This window comes from Epinephelus fuscoguttatus, linkage group LG3, assembly GCF_011397635.1.
Source record: "Epinephelus fuscoguttatus linkage group LG3, E.fuscoguttatus.final_Chr_v1".
Lineage (NCBI taxonomy): Eukaryota > Metazoa > Chordata > Actinopteri > Perciformes > Serranidae > Epinephelus > Epinephelus fuscoguttatus.
The window spans coordinates 26,540,845-26,566,001 of NC_064754.1; the positions used below are offsets into that span (position 1 = coordinate 26,540,845).

General features: G+C 40.2%; 1 protein-coding gene across 1 annotated transcript in view; it reads right to left on the reverse strand.

Moving 5' to 3' along the window:
• Positions 1–4,913: 4,913 nt before the first annotated feature.
• Positions 4,914–25,157, reverse strand: part of gna12a (guanine nucleotide binding protein (G protein) alpha 12a) — a 32,482-nt gene continuing 12,238 nt past the window's right edge. The window contains exons 3-6 of the mRNA XM_049571200.1: positions 13,170–13,220; positions 12,875–13,075; positions 12,339–12,545; positions 4,914–9,343 (exon numbers count right to left, since the gene is read on the reverse strand). Of these exons, the coding sequence (XP_049427157.1) occupies positions 9,182–9,343; positions 12,339–12,545; positions 12,875–13,075; positions 13,170–13,220 (621 nt within the window). The 3' untranslated portion in view covers positions 4,914–9,181. The remainder of the gene's footprint in view (positions 9,344–12,338; positions 12,546–12,874; positions 13,076–13,169; positions 13,221–25,157) is intronic.

Below are 25,157 nucleotides of genomic sequence, written 5' to 3' on the forward strand. Positions count from 1 at the left end.
ACTTTCACATTTTGTTCTACGACATAAAATACATCTGTAAATACCCCATCTGTAAATTCTGAAGCTTGTACGTGTCTCAAAATAGGTGGTTGCTAAAAAGTGGCTAAATGAGGCTAGAGAGCGTCATCACGCCCTGCTGTGGTGGCGATATCAGTCAGGTGACTGTGTTGTTCGTTCACAGTCTAACATTAGTTTTCTATTTCTGGTGACTGCATTTACACTTGTGGTGGTGTTCATTTGTACCATAAACTTTTGTTTCCCACAGAGCTTATTTTCTGCGATAATCCAAAATCCAATGGAAAAAAATCCTGTTGGCTTTTTGATGAGGGAACCAGGGCGAATCTAGCATTTAGATCGGCCTACAAAAAGACATCATCCCTCTCCTCTATTGGGAGTTGTATGTTTTGTATTTGAAGCATAATTGTGTGATTTTTAGAGAAATGTGTGCAAACCTGACGACCTACTAGGATGCAGACGACCAGCAGAGGCCAACGCACGAGGCAGCTATCGTGGAGGTGGCTACAGTAGTCCAGAAGTAATAAAATTTGGATTCAATGATTATGTTGTCAATGACGGTAGTAAGAGGAGAACAGTAAGATCTGCAGTTCAGTCAGTGACACATCCACCACAACATACAACTTCATCTGTCACTACGAAACCCTCAAAGAAAGGTACATGAATGTGTCTTTTAGTTCGCCTATAAGCTTTTTAACGGGTCAAACATCAGCTACAAAGCTACATTTAAGATATGTTATACGAGGCTTTGAATCAGTGATAAAAAAAAGATTTATTCAATGGAAACAACACAGAGGAACATTGTGACTAAGTGTTTTAAATATGGAAACTGGGGTTGACCATCCCAGTGTCTTGTGACTTGCTTGACTCTCACCACTTTAGACTTGAAGGTTAAAACTTGAGACTTGTATGTCACTTACTCCCGCCTTTGTTAAAAGCTCGGCACATCTCTTAGGCTAAAATACTTAGGATGGTTTTGGAGTTACAAGATAAAAGATGATGAGCTCCACAGTGGATTAAAATGTTGCATTACTCCTTTTCTACCAGCAGAGGGAGACATCCACCTTTCCTGTAAAGCATGGAAGTATATACTAAACTGTTTCTATAAGTTTAATTTAATTGTAAGAGGCATAAGGTAAAAGTTTTAAGATTATGTAAATAAGTATGTATAATTTTGTTTACCATCATCTATCCGTTGTGTTCATCTCTGCTGATTAACAAACAATCTGCCCTCCAGGCTCAGCACCAGAGGAGAAAACACATCCTGCAGAGCAGATAAGATGCCAGGCATCACAAAGTTAATTCCACTGTCAGTGTGTGAACCAAAACACAAGTGGTTTAACGACGTGACGGCCCGGGGTCCAGAGATGTGTCATGGCCAAATCATCAGCTAATGAACCACTAGTTGTTTATATTTCACTGTATGATTCAATCGTTGGGTTAGCTCCCAGTGTGTGTGTGTGTGTGTGTGTGTGTGTGTGTGCATGCGTGCGTGTGTGTGTGTGTAGAGAAGCAGAAACCGAGAGACTACTTGGCTCATTATTAAATATCAGAGTTCAGCTGTAGGTCCAATCAAAACAGCCTTAGGGAAACATCAGCTTAACCAGAGTCATGAGACCAAATTTACTCACACACACACACACACACACCCACACAGAGCAGTATACACACTCAAACCCCCCAACCACAAACTCGCCCATTCATGCACACTTACAGCTGTACGGATCAGAGTTCCAGTGGCTCTAATACCTCTGATATCTACTATTCTTCTAATGTAATTATACTAATCAATTACCTGTTAAACTGTAGATTACACACACAGAGAAAGGTTACATATCCTAAATGTCCTATAACTGGCTGACTAAATAACCTGTTTCGGCGAGTACGACAGTGAGGTGTTGCTCAATGGTTGGTAAATCACTAGCTTGCCAGTGTATTCTGAGTTGCTGGGGTGTCACTAAGTGTTTGTTATAGACTGTGTAAAGATGGACGACATGACAGCTCCCCAAAAGTGGAGCTAAACATCTCGATCAACCCCTGATGGCTGGCTGCAGTATAGGTCTTAAACCCCGCCCCCTCTATGTTAGCGGATGGGACATAAGCCAAACTAAAAACCCAAAGTACACATCAAATACATTTTTCCCAAAGATGGTTTCTGTTATTTTAGGCAGTTCTTATCCCACTGGTGTTTGTTCAAATCCTCGTTTTTCTGTTGAGTTTGGTTTAATAAGTTATTTGATGCTATAAGAAGGGGGGATGTGACGACATGATTGACAGCTGTGTGTGCCAATTGGTGTGCCTGCATTCAATGGCTCTGCTAGCAGCCATTAAAAGTAGGTGTAAGGGCTCCAACCTGATACCGTGAACCGGGGGGGTACTTATGATTTTTATATTGAATCGGGAGGGGTATAACTTTAAATTATTTACTTTATTTCACCAACATTTTTTATTAGAAAACATGCCTTCCAGTGTGTTTGGAAGGCATGTTTTCTTTAAAAATCACCAAAATTACTCCATTTATCATCGACCGAAACTATAGGTTAGGAGGTAGGAGGTTATTGTTGGATTTTTAAATTTCTAATGGTTCTTGAACACGACGACTTTGCAAGAAAAAAACAACCAAATCTGAGCTTAAAATAGTGATAATTCATCAAAATCACTTTTTTTTCTACATGTCTCATTTAAAAGAAAAAAAATTTAAACTAACCAGCATGTATGACAAGAATGAAAAGTGAGGCTTTTTTCAACTCCAGGATTTCGTCTTCAACCTTTAACCTTCAACCATCAAAGAATATGTTTTAATCTAACAACTAATTTATGGTGGAGTGAGGGTCATTCATTTTTTACCAGTGACTTGGAGAGGTCCAATAAAACAAATTTGTAGCTTCAGGGATGGTAAAAACAAAAACAGAAGAAGAAGTCACACCCCAGCCACCCACCTCCTCTGATAAATAAAGAACAGTCCCTTACCGAGGTCCTCCAGGCGTCATTAAATTTCACCAAAAAACTGTTTTGTTCAGAAAACCAGTACATGTACATCCAGTTTAGAACAGCCGAATAACCCAGTATAGATGGAAAGTGATGATAAGAAGTCACAGGATCAATTCATTTGCCAACTATCACCTTTGCTAGTGTCAGACTACAGTGATCAGCACAGAGGGGAAGGTTATTTACCAACAAGTCCAAACACACCTACTTGTGTTGTTTATATATCTGCAGCAAGCACAAAACAAATTGGTTATTTAAATGGAAAACAGAGGATGTGGTAGCAACTCATTGTTTCAGATGCATGGCTTATCTAATGGCTTTTAAACAGCCGTGCCAATACAAATTAAGAAAGGCACAACGAAAGGTACGAAACCACAAATGTGCTGCTGGAGGCGGGTGATGTGCTGCTGTTATGTTTGCGGATATTCTGGATATTTGGTTTATTGTTGTGATGTTTTCTGTGTGGAGACAATGTAGTTTAAATCCAAAGAGAGATTCATTCGACACAGAAACAATATCTGCAGTCACTGTCTCAGTAGCACAGGAACATTTGTACAATTAGTTAAAAAAAAAAGCATTATGTTGTGTTTGTCAGGGAGTTAATAAAGTTGATTTTGATTTAATGTGGTTACATTTACATGTTACAATAATGCTACACATTAATATAACATCTAAAATATTAAATAAACCGCTTCAGGACTAAAAAACATTTTTCATCAAAACTGATGTATGTCAGGGAAACACACTGAATTAAGCTACGCTGCACTGATGTTTTGGTAATGACTGTATAGCACAAAGTTACACTCAATTTAACACACACACAAACACACACACACACATCTAGGCCACACATGGTCCAGTGCAACTTGAGGACAAAATGTCCTGCGCCTCTCTGCCTCTATAAACGAAGGCTTCCTTATGTTTCAGAGACCACTGGGGATATATTTTTCTGCTCCCTGCTTTTTCCTCTCATCTCCTTTGTAGGATACCGCGGGAGGCTGGTTTGGGTTTCTCTGATGTGTGTGTGTGTGTGTGTGTGTGTGTGTGAGGGAGGGGGAGACTGGAACAGGCAGTGGGATGTCATTCCTACAGTCTCTCCATTTTGGGATCAGGACAGGAAGTGGGCTCAACAGAGGAAACATGACCTCTCTCCCTCCTCCCTCCCTCTATCCTCTTACTTTTTCTTATATTCTCTCTTCCTCCCTTTGTCTGTCCCTCCCCCCCAGTCTGAGCGTTGCCACTCACAGGGTCATTTCTGTCTTTTTTGGGTTGCATAGATCCCGTATTATACGCCGTCACACGTGTTTCTGTGGTGTGTGAAGACCTTGAATTACAATCTACTGACTTCCTGTGTAAATAAATCTATGTTAACCAGTGGTCTCTGAAACAACGCTAAAACTCCGCTCTAGTTGTTTCTGGGCTCCCACCCTGTCTCCTGAGACGTGCAGTCTGTTATGTATCAGAGCTCCTCTGATTAAAAGCCAAAGCAAAGGTCAGACTCCGCTGGGTAACGGAGATATCACCCGACTTCAGCTCCACTCTTCTGCCCAGCAGTCTGATAGCTCTGGCTGATGAGCTTCGTATTACATTATGTGGAATGAGAGCCTTCGGTTAGCCTCCAGGCTATACATCAGCATGACATCAGTTATCTGCTCCCTGCTTTCTGGCTTTGCAAGAGGGTTTCTCATGTTCATAAAACTGCCCCAGGACATTAGAAAAACACATTTCAGTTTATTTTCTCTCTTTTATTTTTTTTAAACCCTCTGCCATCTCCCTCTATCCCCCCTCCCTCTCCTCTACTCTTTCTACCACTTTTCACTCTCCAACGCAGAAGGTCTTGACCTCTTGCTTTGACGTACACACACTCAAACACACAGACGCCAACACTGAGCAAATAAAGAAACAGCATGTCAGCAAACGGCAGTGTATTTCACCACAGAGCACAGAGCCAAGGCACTGGGAAACAGAAAACAAAAGCAGAAGACCTCCCTCTCTTCATCCTGCTCGCATTTTAAAGGTCTGCCATCTGTTGATTTGTTTCATTTTTCCCAGAAGTTTTTCCTTTCTGGTTGTTTTCTCTCGGACGCTTCCAGTGCAATGACGACACTTACAAAATAAAAATAAAAAACTTGTGTGAGTGGAAAAGGTAGGTTAGTTAATGACAAATGTTACAGCAACGTTACAGTTACAGTGATACTGTTAGACAGAGTGGTGTTTGTATTGTAAGGTTACCACAGTACACACAGTGTCAGTCAAATAATTACAGTATTCTTATGTACAAGATGTATGAACATGCACAAAATAAGGGCCGTAAGTCACTATGCAAACACGCACAAATACATACAAATTACACAGTTTAATACAGTATAATAAGGCGTGTGGAAGTGCTCATGATTCGCCTCATTCCCCTCAAGGCCATTTGGACTCAATACTCAGGGTGGGAGGAGCAGCCCAGCTGTGTCCTACTGCTGCGTACCAAAATGCACACCATGTGAATGTTGGGAATCAAATAAACATTTTTCATCTCATAGATTCTCCTTTTGAAATCATGTTAGAAAAGATACCGAACTGGGGGATCCAAGAGAGGATATAATACGGGTTGAAAGGGCTTTGAAGGAACGTGTTTCTGGCTGGCTGGCAGGTATCCATTAAAATCACATAACAGGACAGTTCAGACAGAGTTCTGGTCAGCAGTTTAACCACCATCATAAATCAGTGCGCATATTAATCTGCATGCAACCATAGCACGGTACTTTTCCTTTATCCAACATTACCATCTAACCCTCGCTGGTGAAACAGGGCTGCAACTAGTGATTATTTCCATTAGTGATTAATCTATTAGTTATTGGTTTTTGACCACTGGAGGAATCACAGCTAGCTGTAAACACAACATTGACATTGCTGTATAAAGAGAACTGGATACAGCGGCAGAGTTGAGGCCCTGGTCATTCCTACGAAAGTTGTTCAGTGGCGCATAAAGCCAAAAAAGTTCAACTTCCATGTGTAAAATTACCTGCAATGCTTCTGCATCATTGGGCCCATAGAGCAGACGTGCTAGAGACTTCCATCGGCCGAGTGGCTAACTTCCTGTTTAGTGCTTTGCTAACTTGAATGGGAATAAAATGATTTAATTGTGAGGCTCTTCTAGACTCTCTAAATGTTATCAGACTGAATGGACTGAATCCTGAGGGGGCTGAGATGCTCAAAAACTAACTAACTAAATAAATAAATAATGTATCCACTGATTTACAAACGTCTCTTTCAAAATGTAAGTCTATGGAAAAAAGTCTTTTTAGGCCCAATGACATCACGTGATGGGCCTGGTGGTTGCAATTCCACAGTTTGGCCAATATCTCAAATTGGCTATAAAGCCTGGTGCTGTTCTTGGGGCTTGACATCCACTCAGTAGCCACTTTATTAGGTACACCATTCTAATACTGGGCCCCAGATTAGCCTGACTTCTTGCTGGTATTGATTCAACACGGTGCTGAAAACACCAGGTGTACCTAATAAAGTGGCCACTGAGTGAATTATCACCTTTTGAAGTTAATATAAGCAACTTATTAGAAAACAGTTTCTTATAAATGCATCCATCAGTCTTGTGTCTGGTCCACTGATGAATGAAATACTATTACTATTAAATACTCCCCTTTTAGCTCTGGTTTGGTCTCGACCAACTCCTGAGGGAAATATCTGTCTGTTTAGCTGCTAGATGCTCCAGATGTGTTCATCAGTTAGCTGTTATAAGTGTATATAGTGGGCAATGGGACTTGCTTGAGTTTCTTGTAGACATTTCACCTCTCATTCAAGATGCTTCTTCAGTTCCGAAGCCTCTTGGATGAGAGGTGAAATGTCTTCAAAAGCGAGTCTGGTTGCAGATGATATAGCACTTAGAATTACTGTGACCTGGATGACTGAGAATCTTCACCAACACATCAGTAAGCTGCTAGCTTCCTCTGTCTGCTGTTTGGCGCTGGACAGGGAGAGTAAAGAGTAAAGTTGCCTGTTTTTGTGTGAACCAAGTTTCTGGCTGTAAAACAATGAGCTGAAAGATGCTAAATTGTAAAACTGTGGAGCTGAGGGGAACCGCAGAGTCGGGTGATAATTCCCTGTGGGCTCACGTCACTATAGGACCCCTTTCACATTAAACAAAGTCAGGGTTCTTTTGTTGTTGTTTTTTAGTGTGTGTCGCTTTGTATCATTCTGTGTCCCCTCACTAAATTGGGAGGTTTTTGTTGGTCTAAGAGTTCTTTGTGTAGTTTGAGTTGCGGGATGGATAATTGAACCCTGAAATAACTGTTGCAACATAACTGAGAATAAAACAACTTTATAAAAATGGATGATGATGTGTTTCTATGGTTTTAACTTGGTATTAATGTGATTAAAGACTCAGAGGTGTCCTGATGTAGAAAATACCGGACTTGGTAATGTTTGAACGGGGTTGGCGAGACATTCAGGATAGAAGTGATGTTCTTATAATATAGTAAACAAGCCAAGTTATCCGTCCAAGCAAATGCAGGGCAAATCCACTAACGATGGATCTGAAATGTGCAGCAACAAATTTCGCCACCACTTGACATCAAACTAAAGTCCAAGACTATGTCGTGTTAAGTTGGTGTGAGCTGTAAAATCACCACCTTTAAGCAGAAGGTAGAAGTTATCTCAGAGCCTGACCGGGCAAAGCCTCTCCTCCTCCGGGCAGCTGCCTCCGTCTCTCTTAGACTCACCGTGGGTCTGGGTCTGTAGCTTCCTGTACCCGAGAGCATCCCCAGAGGTACACTAAACATTGACTGACAAAAAAACAGACCTGAAGAATCTCAGTCTACTGAGGGGTCTCCGACTGATGATTTGAATCTTCAACTTTAAGGGGGCAGCCCTAGTATCGTCTGCTGTTTTTGTTCAATCTGGTTTGTTTAACTTGTTTTGTGCCAATATTCTAGGTAGACATCCCACCCTGTCTGCTACAGAAGTCCAAAATGGCCGTCAGCAACATGGGAATAAGGTGATTCACAGTTCAACAACCCTGTCATCCTCTGCTGTTCCTGTCACTTTTACAGGACAAAGGAACAAGTAACCTTACACCAAAGCCTCCTTGTTAAGGGGTGCTTATTATACGCCTCAAGTTAAGTCGAGGCTATTGTGGTACTTCTTCTGGGATGTTGGCGGGAAACAGAAGAAAGGCTCTGGGATAGAGATGAACCATAATTCATGCAGACCAGGAGCTGAGTGTCTTTAAACCAAGAAGAGTCTCTAATTTGACTGTGTACTGTTTCTGCTGGAGAGGGAAGAGGAGAACAATCTGTCTATTGTGCCTGAGAGGAGACTTCCAGGGGGAGAGGGGTAAGACTTGTTATCTGCAGCTGTTCATCTCTCGTATGATGGCGGGAGTAATAAACACGAGCCGAGGAGGAGAGGTAAAGATGGAGAGAAAGGCAGCACAGGAGAGGACAGGGAGCACGAGAGAGCCTCTTCCCTCTGTTAAAGTTCATTGACAGGAACACTTGTGCAACCTTATCACATAACACAGCATATGACCAGTATGAGCCCAAACCCTCTCCCCTCTCCCTCCGTCACGTGGACATGAGGACAAGGCATTCTTCAGCCTGCTCCTAACTTTCTGTCTTCCTTAATCTTTCCTTCTTCCCCTCCTGCGTCTTGCTCGCACAGCTTGATCCGTCTATATTTCAACCAGCAGCAGTCTTACTTTTAGGTTTAGTGACAGGGTTGTCATTAGTCATTTATATATATATATATGTATATATATATATATATATGTACATCTGAGAAAAAAACACTTTCAGTGCTCATGTCATGTAGTTGGTGCTTTTCTCTATTTTTTTTTCTTTTTATAAACATTTTCTAACCTGTGTATGAAGGCGACAACACTTGAGCGCTACAAGGAGGTGACTGTCTTTCCAGCACACACACATTTATACAGGTTAAATGCAGGGTCTTGTCCTCGGTGACCCTCACAGTTTCCACAGGGGGCCGACATGATCCAGAGTTAATTCAGGGCTCCACAGGTTCAGAGTTCAGTTAAATCCACTCTGTGGGATCAACCGACTGCTCCACAGGTCAGTGTTAATATGCATTTGTGGGCTGTGGCGTCCTCCACGCCTGGATTCATGGCCGGTTTCACAGTTTACAGTCAGAGAAGCCATCGTCTGCAGTGTGAAGGTCACTGTAGCATGATATCTTTGAGGTTTTCCTGCAGGATGGTGTCCTTGACGGCGTGAAAGACAAAGCGGATATTTTCTGTGTCTACCGCAGTGGTGAAGTGGTGGAAAAGCGGCTTTCCCCGGTTTCTCCTCTTACGGCTGAACGACTGCACCAGGAACGCCTGGAGAGAGCAGAGCAGGGTTACAGTCAGCTTTCAACAGTGAGCAGATTTTTTTAACATCATGTAAATGAGAATTGATCTGTTGACCGGGTAACCAGGTTTCTAATCTGCTTTTTACATGACCAAGACATCAGACAGAGGAAGAATCACTGAGGGGTGGAAGGATCAAAGGAAAAGATTATTAAAAGTATATACCTCATATTCAAAATATTTTAATTCAAATAAATGATAATATCCAAGTAAGTTTCCAGAACTGAACACTGGAATATTTGTAAAATTCAGACACATTTATGCTGAAAGGAAAAGCAGTGTGCTCCCTCACTGCAGACTCTGTCTTTTCTCTTCTCACTGCGCTGTCAACTCTTCCCAAACACACTCCATTTAAAGGGATAGTTCACCCAAAAATAAAAAATACAGCCGTAAAGATGTCTGCCTTCAAGCTGATATAATGGAACTAAATGGCACCTGGCTTGTGGTGCTCAAAGGGCCAAAAAGATGCTTGTGTAAACTTCAGCAGCAATGTCTCTTTCCAGAAATCATGACCTGGTTACTCAAGATAATCCACAGACTTTCGTGTGAGCACTTGCATGTTGTCTCTCTACTGAACTACCCCCGCCAACCGTATAACTGTGATAAAGGAAGCATGCATCTACTCATGGATGAGAGTCAGGTGTTTGTGACAGCATGAGATTTAAAACATTAATAGTGTCCCCCTCAGCTGAGATGCAATGTTAACTAATGCACGCTTCCTTCTGCGCAGTGATTTCTTGTGTAACCTGGTTTTCTCAATAATAGAAAAAGAGGTTCTTTTGCCTTTAATTGACAGGGCAGTTGTTACCGTGAAAGGTAGGGAGGGAAAGGGGAGGGGGGGGAAGCATGCCGCAAAGGGCCGTAGGTTGGAATCAAGCCCATGGCCGCTGTGGCGCCGTGGGGCGCCTGCTCTACCAGGTGAGCTAATGGGCACCCTGGAGCTGCACATTTTATTAAAATATCACACTGACACTTTTCCACAGTCCTACCTCAGAGCATGAATAGTGTTAACCACAAAACAGCTATATAAATGACAGTCAAGGCAATGACCTCATTAACAGGTGTGCAACGGATCTGGGGTGTAAACTCTCAGAGGGCCACAAGGAGCAAGTAAAGGGGAAGAAAACAGAAAACCCAGCTTGGTAACTCTATGAAATCATAGTCTAGTAGTGAAGCAGACATGAATACAAGAAGAAGAATACTGCCGCTGTATCATGCATCAAGATTCAATTATCATTGTAAGAATGGTGTGAAAGTAAAGCTTTCATTACGACCATGATGCTGAGCCCGTCAATCCAAAACATCCTTTGTTTTATTGGCCTTGCAAAAGGAGGTCTCATCAGAGGAGGTGATAATCCCAAAAATCTATCGCAAAGAGAGATTTCTATGGCTGAAACAGGTCAGCAATGATAATTTAATAAACTGTGAATCCTACAGGGATTGTTTGCTTCAGTAATGTGCTACACTTTTCCACTTTTAACTGATTTATATCTTTGTGGTAGGGCACCCAACTGAGCACACAGTTGCTGTCTTTGTTTGGTTTAACGTAATTTCATTTTTTTTTTTATTTCATTCATTGAAAAAAAAGAAAAAAAACAGCGCAATATAAACACAACATTCCCAAATCTGAATGAAAGGGAGCAGAAAGAAGAATAATCTTATTTAATCTGCCCCTTTATCCCAAAAAATCAATTTACAAAGCACTTAAATTAAAACAACAAAATAAACAAAAATAAAAGAAAATAGCTGCCGGCAGTCACGGTCTTTTTGATTCCCGAGTTACAATTCAGTTGATACCATTCAAACATTTATTTTTTATTTTTATTTATTTTTATTTATATACTATACCTTTCATGACAATGGGTATGACAATCAAACATAACTAACATATTTCAATATATTTCCTTAACACACTGGCTTTAATTGTTCTTTTAAATGTAATGTTTGACTTGGATTCTTTAGTTTCTTTGTTCAGATTGTTCCATAAACTGATTCCTATCACAGAAATGCAACATTCCATCAGTTTAGTTCTGAATCTTGGTTTTTTAAAGATCTCTGTTCCTTTTAAATTACACTTGCTTTCTCTTTTTTCAGATCTTTTCTGAATATTGATTGGTAAAGTTTTTTTATGGGCTTTAAACATAATTTGCAGAATACTGTAATCTACTAATTCATGAAATTTTAACTGAAGGAATAATGGATTTGTTGGATCTCTATATCGTTTTCTACTGATTATTCTTATAGCTCTTTTTTGTAAAATGAAAATTGACTGAGTATATGTTTTACAGGCATTTCCCCAAACTTCAACACAGTAGGTCAGATATGGAACAATCATGGTGTTGTATAAAATGTACAATTCTTTATTATCTAATGAATCCTTTACTTTGATATTTTTACCTTTGTATAATTTATATGTGATTTCCAACTCAAATTCTCATCTAGGATGACACCCAAAAACTTTATTTCCCTTACTCTATTAATTTCAATACCATCTATATTAATTGAAGCATCAGCGCCTTTCCCTCTGTTACTAAATATCATAAAGTTTGTTTTTTCGAGATTTAGCGATAATTTATTTACATCAAACCATGTTTTTATTCTTTCAAATTCTTTTTTAACCACATTCAGCACCTGTGTTATATCTTCCCCAGAATAAAATAAAGCAGTATCATCCGCAAACAGAATACATTTGTACATATAATACAATACAATACATGTAAATACACTGACCAACAGCCTGTGTATGTAAAATTGTACATTGATTCACATGATGTTGGTGTGTGTGTGTGTATGAAAGCACACTGGGCTTATGAACAGCAGGAGGAAAATTAGGAGCAGAACGACAAAACAACTTGCAGGAGAAATTAGTTTGTTGCCTCACAATCGTGACAACAATGAAAACCTTTGTGTTTCTGGTGTGTGTGTGTGTGTGTGTGTGTGTGTGTGTGTGTGTGTTTGTGTGTACCTGTACGTCCTCTAGCCTGCACGGGTCTCCTCTGAACTCAGGAAAGTTCTTGCGGATGTCCACCGTGCGAATCTTTTCCACCAGCAGGTCTGTTTTGTTGAGGAAGAGGATGATGGACACGTTGAGGAAGAGCTTGTTGTTGACGATTGTCTCAAAGATATTCATGCTCTCCACCAGACGGTTTGTCCTTCGATCCTCCATCAAGACCTGCAATCACACGCGCGCACACACACACACACACACACACACACACACACACACACACACACACACACAGAATTACCCTTTGGTTATTTCAGGTTTTATCTGAGCACCAATTACGGATTCAGTCGTCATCATATGACTGTTGATTTAAACTGGAGCCACAACTGAGGGAACAATCAAGTTTCATCAGCCAACCACAAAGAGAGCTTTGTGTAGATCTCAAATGTCTCTCTGATGATTTTCCATCCATTTTGTGATTCTAAGAATCAGGAGATTAATCACTGTCTGACTAACATCAGCGCAACGTGATCAGAAATGTGCCTGGAGGTTACCTGATCATACTCGGACGATGACACCATGAAGAGTATTGACGTGATCCCGTCGAAACACTGAAACCACTTCTGCCTCTGGGACCTCTGCCCTCCGACGTCCACCATCTTGAAAGGAATCTTCTTGATGATGAAGTCGTGCTCGACGATGCCTTTTGTCGCCTTCCTCGCGAACAAAATGTCCTGCTTGCTTGGGATGAAGTTCTGAAAAAGAGAAGATACAATGTGTTCTTACAAAGGTGAAAGAGGTGAAGAAATCCAAAAAGCACATGAGATTTAACGAGTCGCTGTGACTCACCAGTTGACCAATACGATCCAAGTTATCCAGGAAGTATTTGACTGACTCACTCTGTAGAAAGAGGAGGAAAAAAACATTAGGCAACTCCCCAACTTAAAAGACCCAAATAATCAAATTACAGCACTTCATCTGATTATTACAACAATTTCAGTTCTTGTATTTCTTCTTTATTTATTTCACATTCAATGGAAGCTGTCATACCGTGCTTATTGATTTAATAATACATCAGTCGATGCCTTCTCCCCAATCAGATACAGATGAAAGAAACCATATGACCAAACATCATCATGTCAGCATCATTATCATATTTGTGGCATACTCTTATCAATCTATCCTACAAACAAGCCCCGATCTGAGAGTTATCATCATCTAATGACAGGGTTTGCGTGCGAGCCATGAAACGTTCTTATCTCGCCATCACAGCGCAAGAATGATCAGGTGTTGATAAATGTGGCTGATGAAAACAATCTTCAAGAGGAAAGACTTCTCGGAGCTAGAAATGGAAATGCTGATGTCCCAGCTCCAGTTTAACCAACTGGTTCTATCTGGCTGCCTGAAAAGTGGCATCAAAGGAGGTCGGAAAAATGCAGTATGGAAAGAAATCATTGCTACAGTCAACAGCGTTGCAGTGGACAGTTAAACTTGAGGTTGGAACCTTGACCTACATATAGTAATGATATAGCCTATATATTACATAATATTAATATTGTTATAATATTCATATAAAAGATTATAATTGACCCAACTCGAGGAGCGTGTGGCCACGCATATCAGGTCTGCTTCAATTCGGGGAATAACAGCTAGTGGAAGAGACAGAGACACGTGTCTGACCCAGACACTGATAAAATCTAATCACTTAGGCTCCTGTTGCAGGGTTTATTTATTTCTATTTAATTATGTTTCAATGATAAATGATATAAACATGCTTTGGTTTGTCAGTGATTTTTTTTTTAAAAAAGAAAAGTTTCACATAGAGCCAGGCACGACAACCTGGAGCCAGTCCCACAAAGCCAGACAGCGACTATACATTTTTAAGGTGATTAAAATGTGGCTGCAGATACTTAGATGACAGTCAGAGTATGGTCTAATTACAATTCTCCACCTCAGCCTGATTTACCACGCTGCACTGTAAGTCCACACTGACTCAAACTTGTGTACACAAGCTGAGACTTGACATGAGATTTGATCGTAGCCTTCCCTAATGTCCACTCTGATAAATGCCGAGCTTTGTGTGGAACCGACCGTGCGCCCAGTTTTGTGTTGTACTTCTGTTTCATAAATGAGAGCCTTTGTGATTTGAGAGGCTCCTTCCAACCGACAACACAGTCTCTGAACTAAAGTGACTCAAGTGACATAACGGGATAATAAGTAGATCACTGGGTTTATATGATCCATGAGTTTATCAGGGCGTTGTCTCATAATCACATTTGGTGTACTGATGTGGTGAGTCCTATAAACTCATATTAAAGCTGCACTAATCAATACTTTTCTATAAACAACGGATCAAATGACTGTTTTTCCTCTGTGTGTGTGTGTGTGTGTGTGTGTGTGTAACATGAAGGGACTACAACTCCCATTTAGTTGTTGTGCAACCCTGCTTTGTAGGAAGACAATAAATTAACCACATCAGCTTCTAATTTGGAAAGTCTCTCTTGTAGTTACAAAGCTACATGTGACTCTGTAGTTTCCCTCTCTCTTCCTGGCTTTTAGTGCATTGTTTTTGTTTTTCTGACTTACAAACTTTGCTCTCATCAAACTTGTTTCCAGCAGCAACAGTTGTTTTTCATGGAAAAGCTCTGATAAACCCACTGTGCCCTACATGTCCCGCACCAAATAGCAGGCAGACAAAGTTAGCGACTAGAAAAAAAGGATAACAGGAGTGCTGCTGGTGTCCCTCAAACCACTAGTGCTCATGGAAGGGTTAAAAAATCAGAAGGCATAAAGAATCAAAGTGCAGGCAACCAGGTTGGTTTGGAAAAATTAAAAAGCCTTTATTTAATGGGCAAGAGTCATTAAAAACACCAACGCATGTCAGCTCATTTAAGCCAACACGCGTTGGTGTTTTGTATCTGAATCTGTAACTATATCAAATATATGTAGTGAAGTAAAAAGCACAATACCCTTTCGCTTTGAAATGTAGTGGAGTAGAAGCATAAAGCAGCAGAAAACTGAACTATTCAAGTAAAGTAAAGCAAATCTACTGAGTTACCTTCACCACTACATCCCACACCGTGATAACTTTTTTCAGCAACGAACACAGATGTTTAAAAGTCTTTAAAATCAGAAACAAGCACATCTTGAACGAGAAGTGTACAACACACTGGATGAAAGTTTGAAGTTGCATCAGACGGCAGCCTCTGAAATCCCCTCGAGAACATGAATTTTTGTGTCCTAACATGAAGTTCCCTTCCAGCACATGATGCAGACATTCCTGATTCCAGTCATAAAAATCAAACATGTTTCTAATCTTCTTTCAGTTGGTGGAACATACCAGCCAAGACCTGTATATCACATGTACTTAAGGTTTTTTGCAGATTGTTTCTGAATACATGCTGCACAGTTTAGCTGTTGCAGGCAGCAGTTTCCTTTCATTTCTGTTCAGTATGAAGAATCAATTAGCGGATGCTTGAAACTTGAGACATCAAGTCTGCGTTCGTTTCTATCACTGCTTCACTGTTGTTCAGTGGTAATGATCTGGTGATCTTCACTGTAATGGATAACACAGCTCAACAAAGTTTTAAGAGGCTGTTAATTGATTTCAGTACTTGTTGGAAAATAATGGAAACCAGTGGGCGTCCTCAAACAGCAGCAGAGGTACACTTGGTTCTCTGAAGCACAGCGGCGTGATTTACACAATGGTTTTCTGTGCTGTTAGGTGTGTAAACTGGGTAAAACTGAAACTTTAGTTTTGGTATACTTCTTTACATGTATGATTCCCAACAACAGTTTGAAAATGCGTCCCTCTTTCTCCCTCCATCTCTCTCTTAAACACACACACATTCAACAGGAAACAGCTGTGTGTGTGAAAACAGTGGGGAGAGACATGGGGGAGGGAGGGATTAGCGAGTCAGACAGAACCCAGTTACAAAGTCATTTCAGCACATCACACACACACACACACACACACACACACACACACACACACAGAGCTATATTTTAGTCTAATCAGTAATAGATTGCATTACACGAGAGAAAAACTCGTCCTTGGTCTAATCAAAATAAATTTATTTTGATATTTAGTTTGATGTCTCCACTGCGTCAGGCTGTTTCATTTCTGCTGATGGCAGTTAAAGCGTCTGTGGAAATTATCTTTGTGTGTGTGTGTGTGTGTGTGTGTGTGTGTGTGTGTGTGTCTCTGTCTGTATTTGCGTATCCCTTCATCTCTGGGAATTCCCCTCTCCCTGCTTTTCCCTCCGACCAGCCCCTCCTCCTGTTCACGTCCAGCTGAACCAATCAGAGTCCCCCGGCTTTGTGTTTCCTATTACTGTGACACTGTAGGTCAGCAGTGGGGGGACACGGGGTCACATCTCACCCGCTCAGGGGTCGCGTTTCCTGGTTGTTACATGTCAGAAATGGATTTGACCGAGTTTTCACTGATTGTGTTTAATCAGTTTGACAGAAAACTGCAAAGTTTAGGGTTTAAATCTGTGTACTGCTATAGTGTAGGTAGGCCCAAGTGTGTGTGTGTGTGTATGAGTGTGTGTGTCTGGATCTGTGTGTGAGTGTGTGTGGTTGAGTAAGGCTGGAGGAATGTCTCCATTCATGGCGTGTATGGGCAGATTAGGGGCTTTATTACAGCAAAGACCTGAATAAGCTCACATTCTGCAGTGTGTGCGTGTGTGTGCGTGCGTGCATGTGTGTGTGTGGTCACAGGTATATTATGCTGCAATTGTTTGACCACTCCCATCCTGTCACTACAAACTACGATGGTATATTAAGTTACCTTGGGAATAAAATGAGTATGTTGTGAATAGTCCAAGGTGACGTCTTCAGATAGCTTGTTTTGTCCAACAACAGCCCGACATTTAAATATATTCTAAAACCAATTATCAGATTCAAGAACCAAATGTTTGGTATTTTTCGCTTGTTTGATAAATGATCGAAAGTGTTGCGTATACTCTGATAGCAGTTTTATATCAGCAGTTAGTTGAGCTTGTTGAGTCTTTTATTTCCTGTTTGTTTATAATACACAAAACTTCGATCAGATGAGTCATTTAACTAATATGTATCTGGAAAACTTATAATGTATTTTTTTTCTTTGAATTGTGGATCTTAATATAACAGAAAAAACATATAATCTGACTTTTGTTGCCTAGAATTGTTGAAAACTAATTTGATTATAGATTTGAAAGATAAGCAGATTTTAAAATTGGATAAAATGCTCTAAAACCTCAACGCTATGACTGACTAATGCTAGGGGTCTAAATCAAAACAGTAACAAAAGACAGAGCAGTGCTGTCATTACAGTCAATTTCTCCCAGTTATGACTCCTTCAGTGTGCCTTGTTATAAACGTTGCATAAGCACAAAACCAGGCCTGAAATAGGCATATGCCACTTCCCACCATAGCTTCCCACGCAAAAGTTGTGATCTGTAAAAACAGACTTCATGGGAGAAACATTGATGCTTACGAACATTTTGGAGATGGGAAATTGGTGACGCAGATGGTGAGGTGGACACTTGTAAAAACCGTTGAATATTTTTTGGTGCACGCCATTTTTGTTTTTTGTTTTATAAATAAGACCCCTGGTGATTTAAACTGGTGAAGAAAAAACCCCCCCGCTAAATAATAATAGTGAAAAAGTTTAATGATACAGTGTTTCTCCAGAGCTGTTTGACTGGTCACAGATGGCCAAGAGTCCAGCTCCTGATAATGTGTGCTCACCTTTTTCTCTGTTAAGTTAAAAGACCGACATTCAGGAGGTTTTAAGCGTGAGCCAAATTATCTGAAGAGGTATCTTCCTCTTGAAAAGAAGCAGACCCAGTGATTTGAACTAGTAAAAACACTGAATAAAACAATTTCTCTGATGCTGTTCAGCACAGCAGGGGCTGGAGCTGAGCTGCCACAAACGTTTGCCCTGCTTGTTTCTCTGATAACTTAAGATCTGGACGTTGACGACACGTAATCCTTTATCCTATTAAAACATATAGTTAACAATGATTAAGATCTAAAAAGTGTATCATAAAATATGTGGCTTAAAACCGGATTCAAGGCAAATGATATTCATGACAGCTTCTGGCAGACGACCACAACTGTGATGCATTTGCAAAGGGGATATGATGTCAGTGACAGGCAACGGCGACCAAATAACACGGACCATGGGCTTGATTAAATAAAGATTTCTATGGGTTTGAACGTTGTTGGAAACATTTCAGAAAATGTAAGTACACAATTCAACAAAATATATAATGTTGGTCAAGACTTTTTTAGACAGTTTAAGGTAGAAAAATTACTTATTATGTCTTTAATTAACTAATTGTTTCAGCACTACACTGTTCATACATGTATTGTGTGCTATATTAGCTATAATTGTAAATGATAATGACATAATTAACCATATAATTACAATTACTTAATTTCTCTTGACTGGATAGTTCTGGTTTAGTACAATGTAGGTCTTGTCACAGTCTGGGCAATGATCATCAGTTATGATATCACTGTACTTGCCAAGTTAATTGCTAAAATGTGGGAACACAACGGCACTAAAAGAAGTCGGCTCAAAAAGCAGGAACTGTCAAACAGTCGGGGAGGCTTTAAACTAACATCGAGGTCAGTCAAACTTATCTGGAAGAGAAAATGAAGGCAAATGTTATAGCTGTGACTCAACTGTCAGATTACAGACCGACTTCCTGGTTCAACTTTGACCTTCTGTACTTGTGCGTGCATGCAGTCATTCTGTGCAATGAGGCTTCACTTCAGATCCACTTTGTTGTACTGATGTTACTGTGTTTCCAGACGGCAGTGTTGTCAAAACTGATCGAAATGGTGGGGGGAAATATGAAAATAAGACTTAAGATGTAATAAAACCAGAATTATGGTTTACTTCTCAAACTGAAAGACAAAAAGTTTATCAGTAAATATGACAATTCATATTTGGTTGTTATGGGAACAATGTTCAGTCCATCACACTCATCAGCATACACCCACACACACACACGAGGATGCTTGGCAGAACAGTAGAAAAGGAAACACAACACCCAAATCCAGATGTGGGGACACACAGAATAAAGATTTTTCCACCCTGTAAACACTTGTAGACAAAGTTACACACTGTACATACAGTATTAATTCATGCAGTGCAGCAGCAGCTGAGTCTTGCAGGATGAAACCTCATATAGCCGGCCATATGGTGTGTGTGCCTGTGTTTTATAGGCTCTTTACATCTTAGCAGGGCTTCAAAGTTCCCGACACACAGTATACAGTCTGAACTCATGCCTCCTTTATTCAGGATGTCTGCGCCGCTGAAGACAACAGCAGCAGATCACTGTCACAGCGTGATATACAGCCTTGTTTGTGTCAAGCAGAGGAGGTTTTTGGTGTTTATGTCCTATATCAAACTACGCGTTATCTGGGTGTGGTGGGAACACAGAACAAGTAAACAAAATCCCTGCTTTCAGTTTGTTTTTTCTCTCACTATCTCCACTTCTCCCTCGCTGCTGCTCTTCTGTACTTTCCACTGCCTTTCTTTCTTCCTCTCGCTTTGCTCCCTCTCTCTCCCCCCCGTCAGCCCGTGGCCCTGCTCCAGCCGTGCCTGGGAAAAGCTGACTGTGGTATCCCCGGAAAACCTCTCAGAGAGTGGAGAGAAAGGGGGGAGGTGGAGAGCGTCTAACTCAGCACATTTACTCCGCAGTAGACATTTTGGTTTTTCTTACTTTGAAAAGCATACGGCTGGCGTCCTTCTGTGTTTCTCTTATTGTCAACAAACCCCATGAAAATACCAAAACCAACAACAGCGCGAGCCAATGTCTTAATACTTTCCAGCGTCTCTACCCTGTCTGTGACACTCGAGCACACTGGTTCCTACTGAAGTTGTAAATGTTTAGAGAGAGTTACAAATATATACTTTCATTTCTGAAAACAAGCTGAGTGATACAAGCTAAGTGAGTCCCTAGTTTTCTGACAGAAGCAAAGACTGCATTTTGGGGGCTTTTTCAGCCAGAGAGCCTCAAGGGATGTCCTACATTTGTTTAAACTACATCTTATTCTCATCATTATGACATTTCTGACTATGAGTCATGCTAACTTTGCACTTGCCACCTCCACTGTATAGATTCAGGAAACATGACTCCAGCAAAACTGGTTTAAACACAGCTCTAAATCAGTCACAAAACACACTGTGAGAAATTCGCAAACTACTGAACACGCACAATTTGACACGTTTCAACATACTTAAAAACAAATTGGAAACAGACTAACATGAACCGATTTCAAAGGAAACTTGGCAAAAAATAACACAGAGAATCTTCTCTTCAACATGTCTTGGACTCTCCAAGATTAAAGCTGACAGAGATCCCACATGTCATCGATGCAGGCAGGCTCCAGTCGCTCAGTTGCACACATTTTGGACGTGTTCAATGCTTTACAATTCTTTGGGAGCTTCTCTAAAATATTTGGAAAAACAGTAGAGCCATCGCTGTTTGGTGTGGCGCCCGTAGACGCTCCTCTCTGTCGTCAGGAAACCAGCATGTTGGCCCTCTGTTCTCTTCTGGCCAAGAGATTGATATTGTTCAAATGGAGACACCATATTACACCAACTTACAGTCACTGGATCAGGGAAGACATGTAAAATCTTACATTGGAGAAGATTAGATATACTGTCAGAGGTTTTACTTGGAAATTTCATACTATTTTGAAGCCTTTTCTAGCCTTTGCAGAGGATATGGAAGCTGACAGCATGAAAATGTAACCAATCCATAATTTCATTTTATTTGTGTTGTTTATTTTCCTTTTCTGGATATCTGGCTATGTATAATGATATGTGCATGTCTGGTATGGGGTGGGGTTAAGTTTTCTTTCTTCTGTTGGAAGTGTTTGGACTGGTGCTATAATGTAAAAAAAAACACACAATAAAAAAGATCTTGATTTGAAAATAACTGGCTGGAGGGCATTGCTCTTTCTTTTACAAAAGGAGGAGTACTCGCTAACATGAATTTAAACTAATTTGTGAACAAAAATTTTAGAGAAACAAGAGTTTCGTGTGCATAGAGAAAGTCTTAAATGTTCTATTTCAGCTTGTGAATAATGGGAGCAAAAACAAAAGTGTTGGGTTTGTAGTTTTGTTTGTGTATATCAGAGAAAACTGCACTTTGCTTCCTTAGGTTTTCCGGAGGAGGTTGCATTTTACATACATCATATTAAAGTTAACACAGAAAGTCACTCCTGGTTTAGCTGTAATGCTGGGTAACTGCAGAAAGATGTACTTCTGGGTAGAGCTGAGCAATATGTAGATATTGTATTGATATTATGATATGAGACGAGATATCGTCTTAGATTTTGGATATGTTTATGTTATGTTTTCCTGTGCTGTGTCTCAAATCACATACTTCCATTAGTATACTTCTATGTAGTATACTATTTGCACTATGTACTTATTGGCAGAATTTCGACAGGGTAGTGTTGTCTCAAACCAAACACAGCCATTGTGCGCTTACCGGAAATGACAACTGCAAATTAGCTAGTTAGCAAACTAGCATTAGCATTCACGTTATCGTTCGCGGTACCAAATCATTACAGACTGCTAAATTAACCCAGTAAACATACTGCTGGCTTATACCCGACAACAGTATAGTGGTTCTTAGTGCAAAAAACACATGTATTTGTACAATGCAGCGATGTTCGCGGTCACACAGTCCTCGGCCACCATTTCCTGTTTGAAAAGTGGTCCCTCCACTTCCGCTACGTAGCCAAGATGGCGACCATTGAGGGCGAGAAGTGTCCATCGTTCCACACTCAACTTCTTGACCGTTTTGAGTGCACCATCCAAGTACTCATAGTGCACTGCATTTTTCCATACTTCTCAGTGTCAACGCACTTATGCACTCAAAATAGTAAGTGTAAGTACAGAAGTACGCGATTTGAGACACAGCACTGGTCTTAAAGGCTGCATTACAGTAAAGTAATGTAATTTTCTGAACCTACCAGACTGTTGTAGCTGTTCTATTATTTGCTTTTAGTCATTATATTCACATTACTGACGATTATTTATCACAAATCTCATTGTGTAAATATTTTGTGAAAGCACAGTCAGCATAGTCAACCCCACAGTATTGTTGCTATATCAATATTGAAGTATTTGGTTACAACTATTGTTATATTTGATTTTCTTCAGATCGCCCAGCTATATTTCTGCAGAAACTTCCCAGTACATTTAACAGCTGCCTGTTCAGCTCATTTTTGCGATAATGATTTTCTTGACGATATAAGAAATTAGTTTTAAAGAAAGTATTATTCATTTGAGAAAATAGAACTGCAACAAAATAAGTGATATAGTTTTACATGTCAGACAACTTTTGCCAACAGTTTACCTTCAAATATTCAGTAAAAACTAAAATGATATCTAATTTCTTTAGTTTGTAAACAACAACAGTAACACAGTGAGATTCAGATTCTGTATACAATATTAAAAGTTCAGCAAACTAAAATCTACCACTAATTACACATTGAAGCAGCTCCCAAATGCAAAAAAATGTATCCTGGGATCTAAATCAACAAGTGATTTCCTTCTTTTAGCAAAATGCTAAATGACGGAGTTGTGACTTGACGATACCGACTCCCATGTGCACACAGAAGTCGGGAGAGGACAGGGAAAAGGATGTGCTGCTGATGGAGGAGCCGCTGAATGAGTTCCCTCTGAGTGGTAACTCTCTCAAAGAGTCTGAGAAGTCCGCGGCTGTTCATGAAACGTTCAGTACGCCACAGTTTATTCCACGCTACTGAAGCTGCTCGTCTTTTTGGTGCCACCGTGGAGTCAGTGATACTTTCGCTTTTAAGCATGCTTGTTGTTGCCGAGGGTAACAGTATGACATCAATATGTCAAAAGGTCAAAATATCAAAGTATCTTGACATGAAGTTTTCATATGATATTGAAAATTACACTGGTATTATCATGAATGAAATGATATAGTGCACCCCTACTTCGTAAATTTTTAAAAATAGACTTATTATTTGCGTATTCTTATTTTTTTTAATATTCTATTGTTCCTTTATTATCTTATATTTTGTCTTTATACTTTTGCACCGTGTTTACTGTTATGAACCAAATCACCAGTTGACAATAAACCATTTCTAATTGTGATTTGAGGAAAATTGAGAAAAATACGTGTAATGAGGCTCACGCTGCTTGTTTCATTAGAGTCAAATTTCCTGAATTTCAACAACAGAAGTGGTGAGAGCAAAATCAGTATGACTAACTCATCAGTAATGCCATAATTTTGAAATTATGACCCCGTTTGACAAACACAAACATTTTTCTTTAACACAGCAGGATGGTGTTTGTGGGATTGACTCCAAATAAACTGCTGTTGCTCATGTCACCCAGTGCCTCAGTGGAATACAATATATCAGACTTTGGATACACAGATAATATTTGCTCAGTAGTTTTAGTCTTTTCATGGAATTTGTAGACAATAAGAAAAATAGAGAAAATCACCCGCCTTATCCTTTGGGCCAGAATGATGTCTGCAAGTCTGTGCAGCTGTACAACACCAGCTTTATCATACAGCGACTCCAGATAAGACAAGGCAGTCTGACCCAGAGCTGCGCACTGACATCTCACACACACACTTACAGTATGTTAAGTGAGAGGGGGACGGAAGTGGCTTCTGTCTGACTCCAGATAGTTTTGTCACTGATAAATGAGCAACAAGGTAAAAGGTCAAACACACAGCCTCCAGCAGAAAGTGAAGCTGCTGTGTTACTCATAAAGCACGACGTTAACTAGATGCTACAGCTGACACAAACTGCACTGACAAAAGAGCAGCTGTTGACGCTTTGAGACATTCGCTATGTTGACAATATGGTTAATGATCATTCATGACATTCTGTTGAAACGTTAAGTGTCATTAACAGTCTGTCTGGCCCTTCACGGCACTTTTGTTCACACTTATAGAGTTACTTGTAATACTAAGTGGTTTCCAGCTGTTCTGTTGTTCACTAAATGATCTTTAAACTACAGTAAGTGGCTGCTTCAAACAAGTCTCAGTTTGTTTGGTACACTTCAGGCAGCAGAGACAGAGGTGGTCTAAATATTACTCTTTCTAAACATGGAGATTTTTCCACATAATAATTAAGCATTTAATATTTCTGCACTGCAACTAGCTGTTAACCCAACACTGACATTTCATCATTTGGAGTTGTGTTTCTGGCCAGTATTTACTCTTCTTTTAGCTCTGTTTTTGGTCTCCACCAACTCCTGAAGGAAATGTTGGACTCTTAAGCTGCTACATGCCTGGAACCTGGAGGGTTGCCAGTTCAAGAACCCATATGGACCAAGTATGGATCATGGACTGGTGGCTGGAGAAGTGCCAGCTCACCCCCTAGGCACTGCCGAGGTGCCCTTGAGCAAGTCACTGAATCCCCAACTGCTCAGGGCGCCTGTCCAAGGCAGCCCTCTAACTCTGACATCTCTCCGTTGTGCATGTGTGTGTATTTCGGGCCTGTGTGTATGACAACAGAGTGAAAAAAATGAATTTCTGCTCAGGGATTAATAAGGTATATCTTCTTCGTCTTCTTCTGTCTGCTGTTTGGTGCTGGACAGACAGTGTATAGTGAGCATTTAGAGCCTGGTGGTCAAAGTGAACTGAAGACACTAAAAATAAGAGCTGTAAAACATACACAATGAGTTGAAAAATGCCACGAAGCTCCGCAGAGCTGAGAAAAACTGTGTTTGTCCTCGGCAACAGATTTTGTGATAATCATAAAAAAAGACATTAAAAAAAGTAGAAACGACATTTAACATTTGGTCATTTGACTAGAACAAAAGAAAATTGT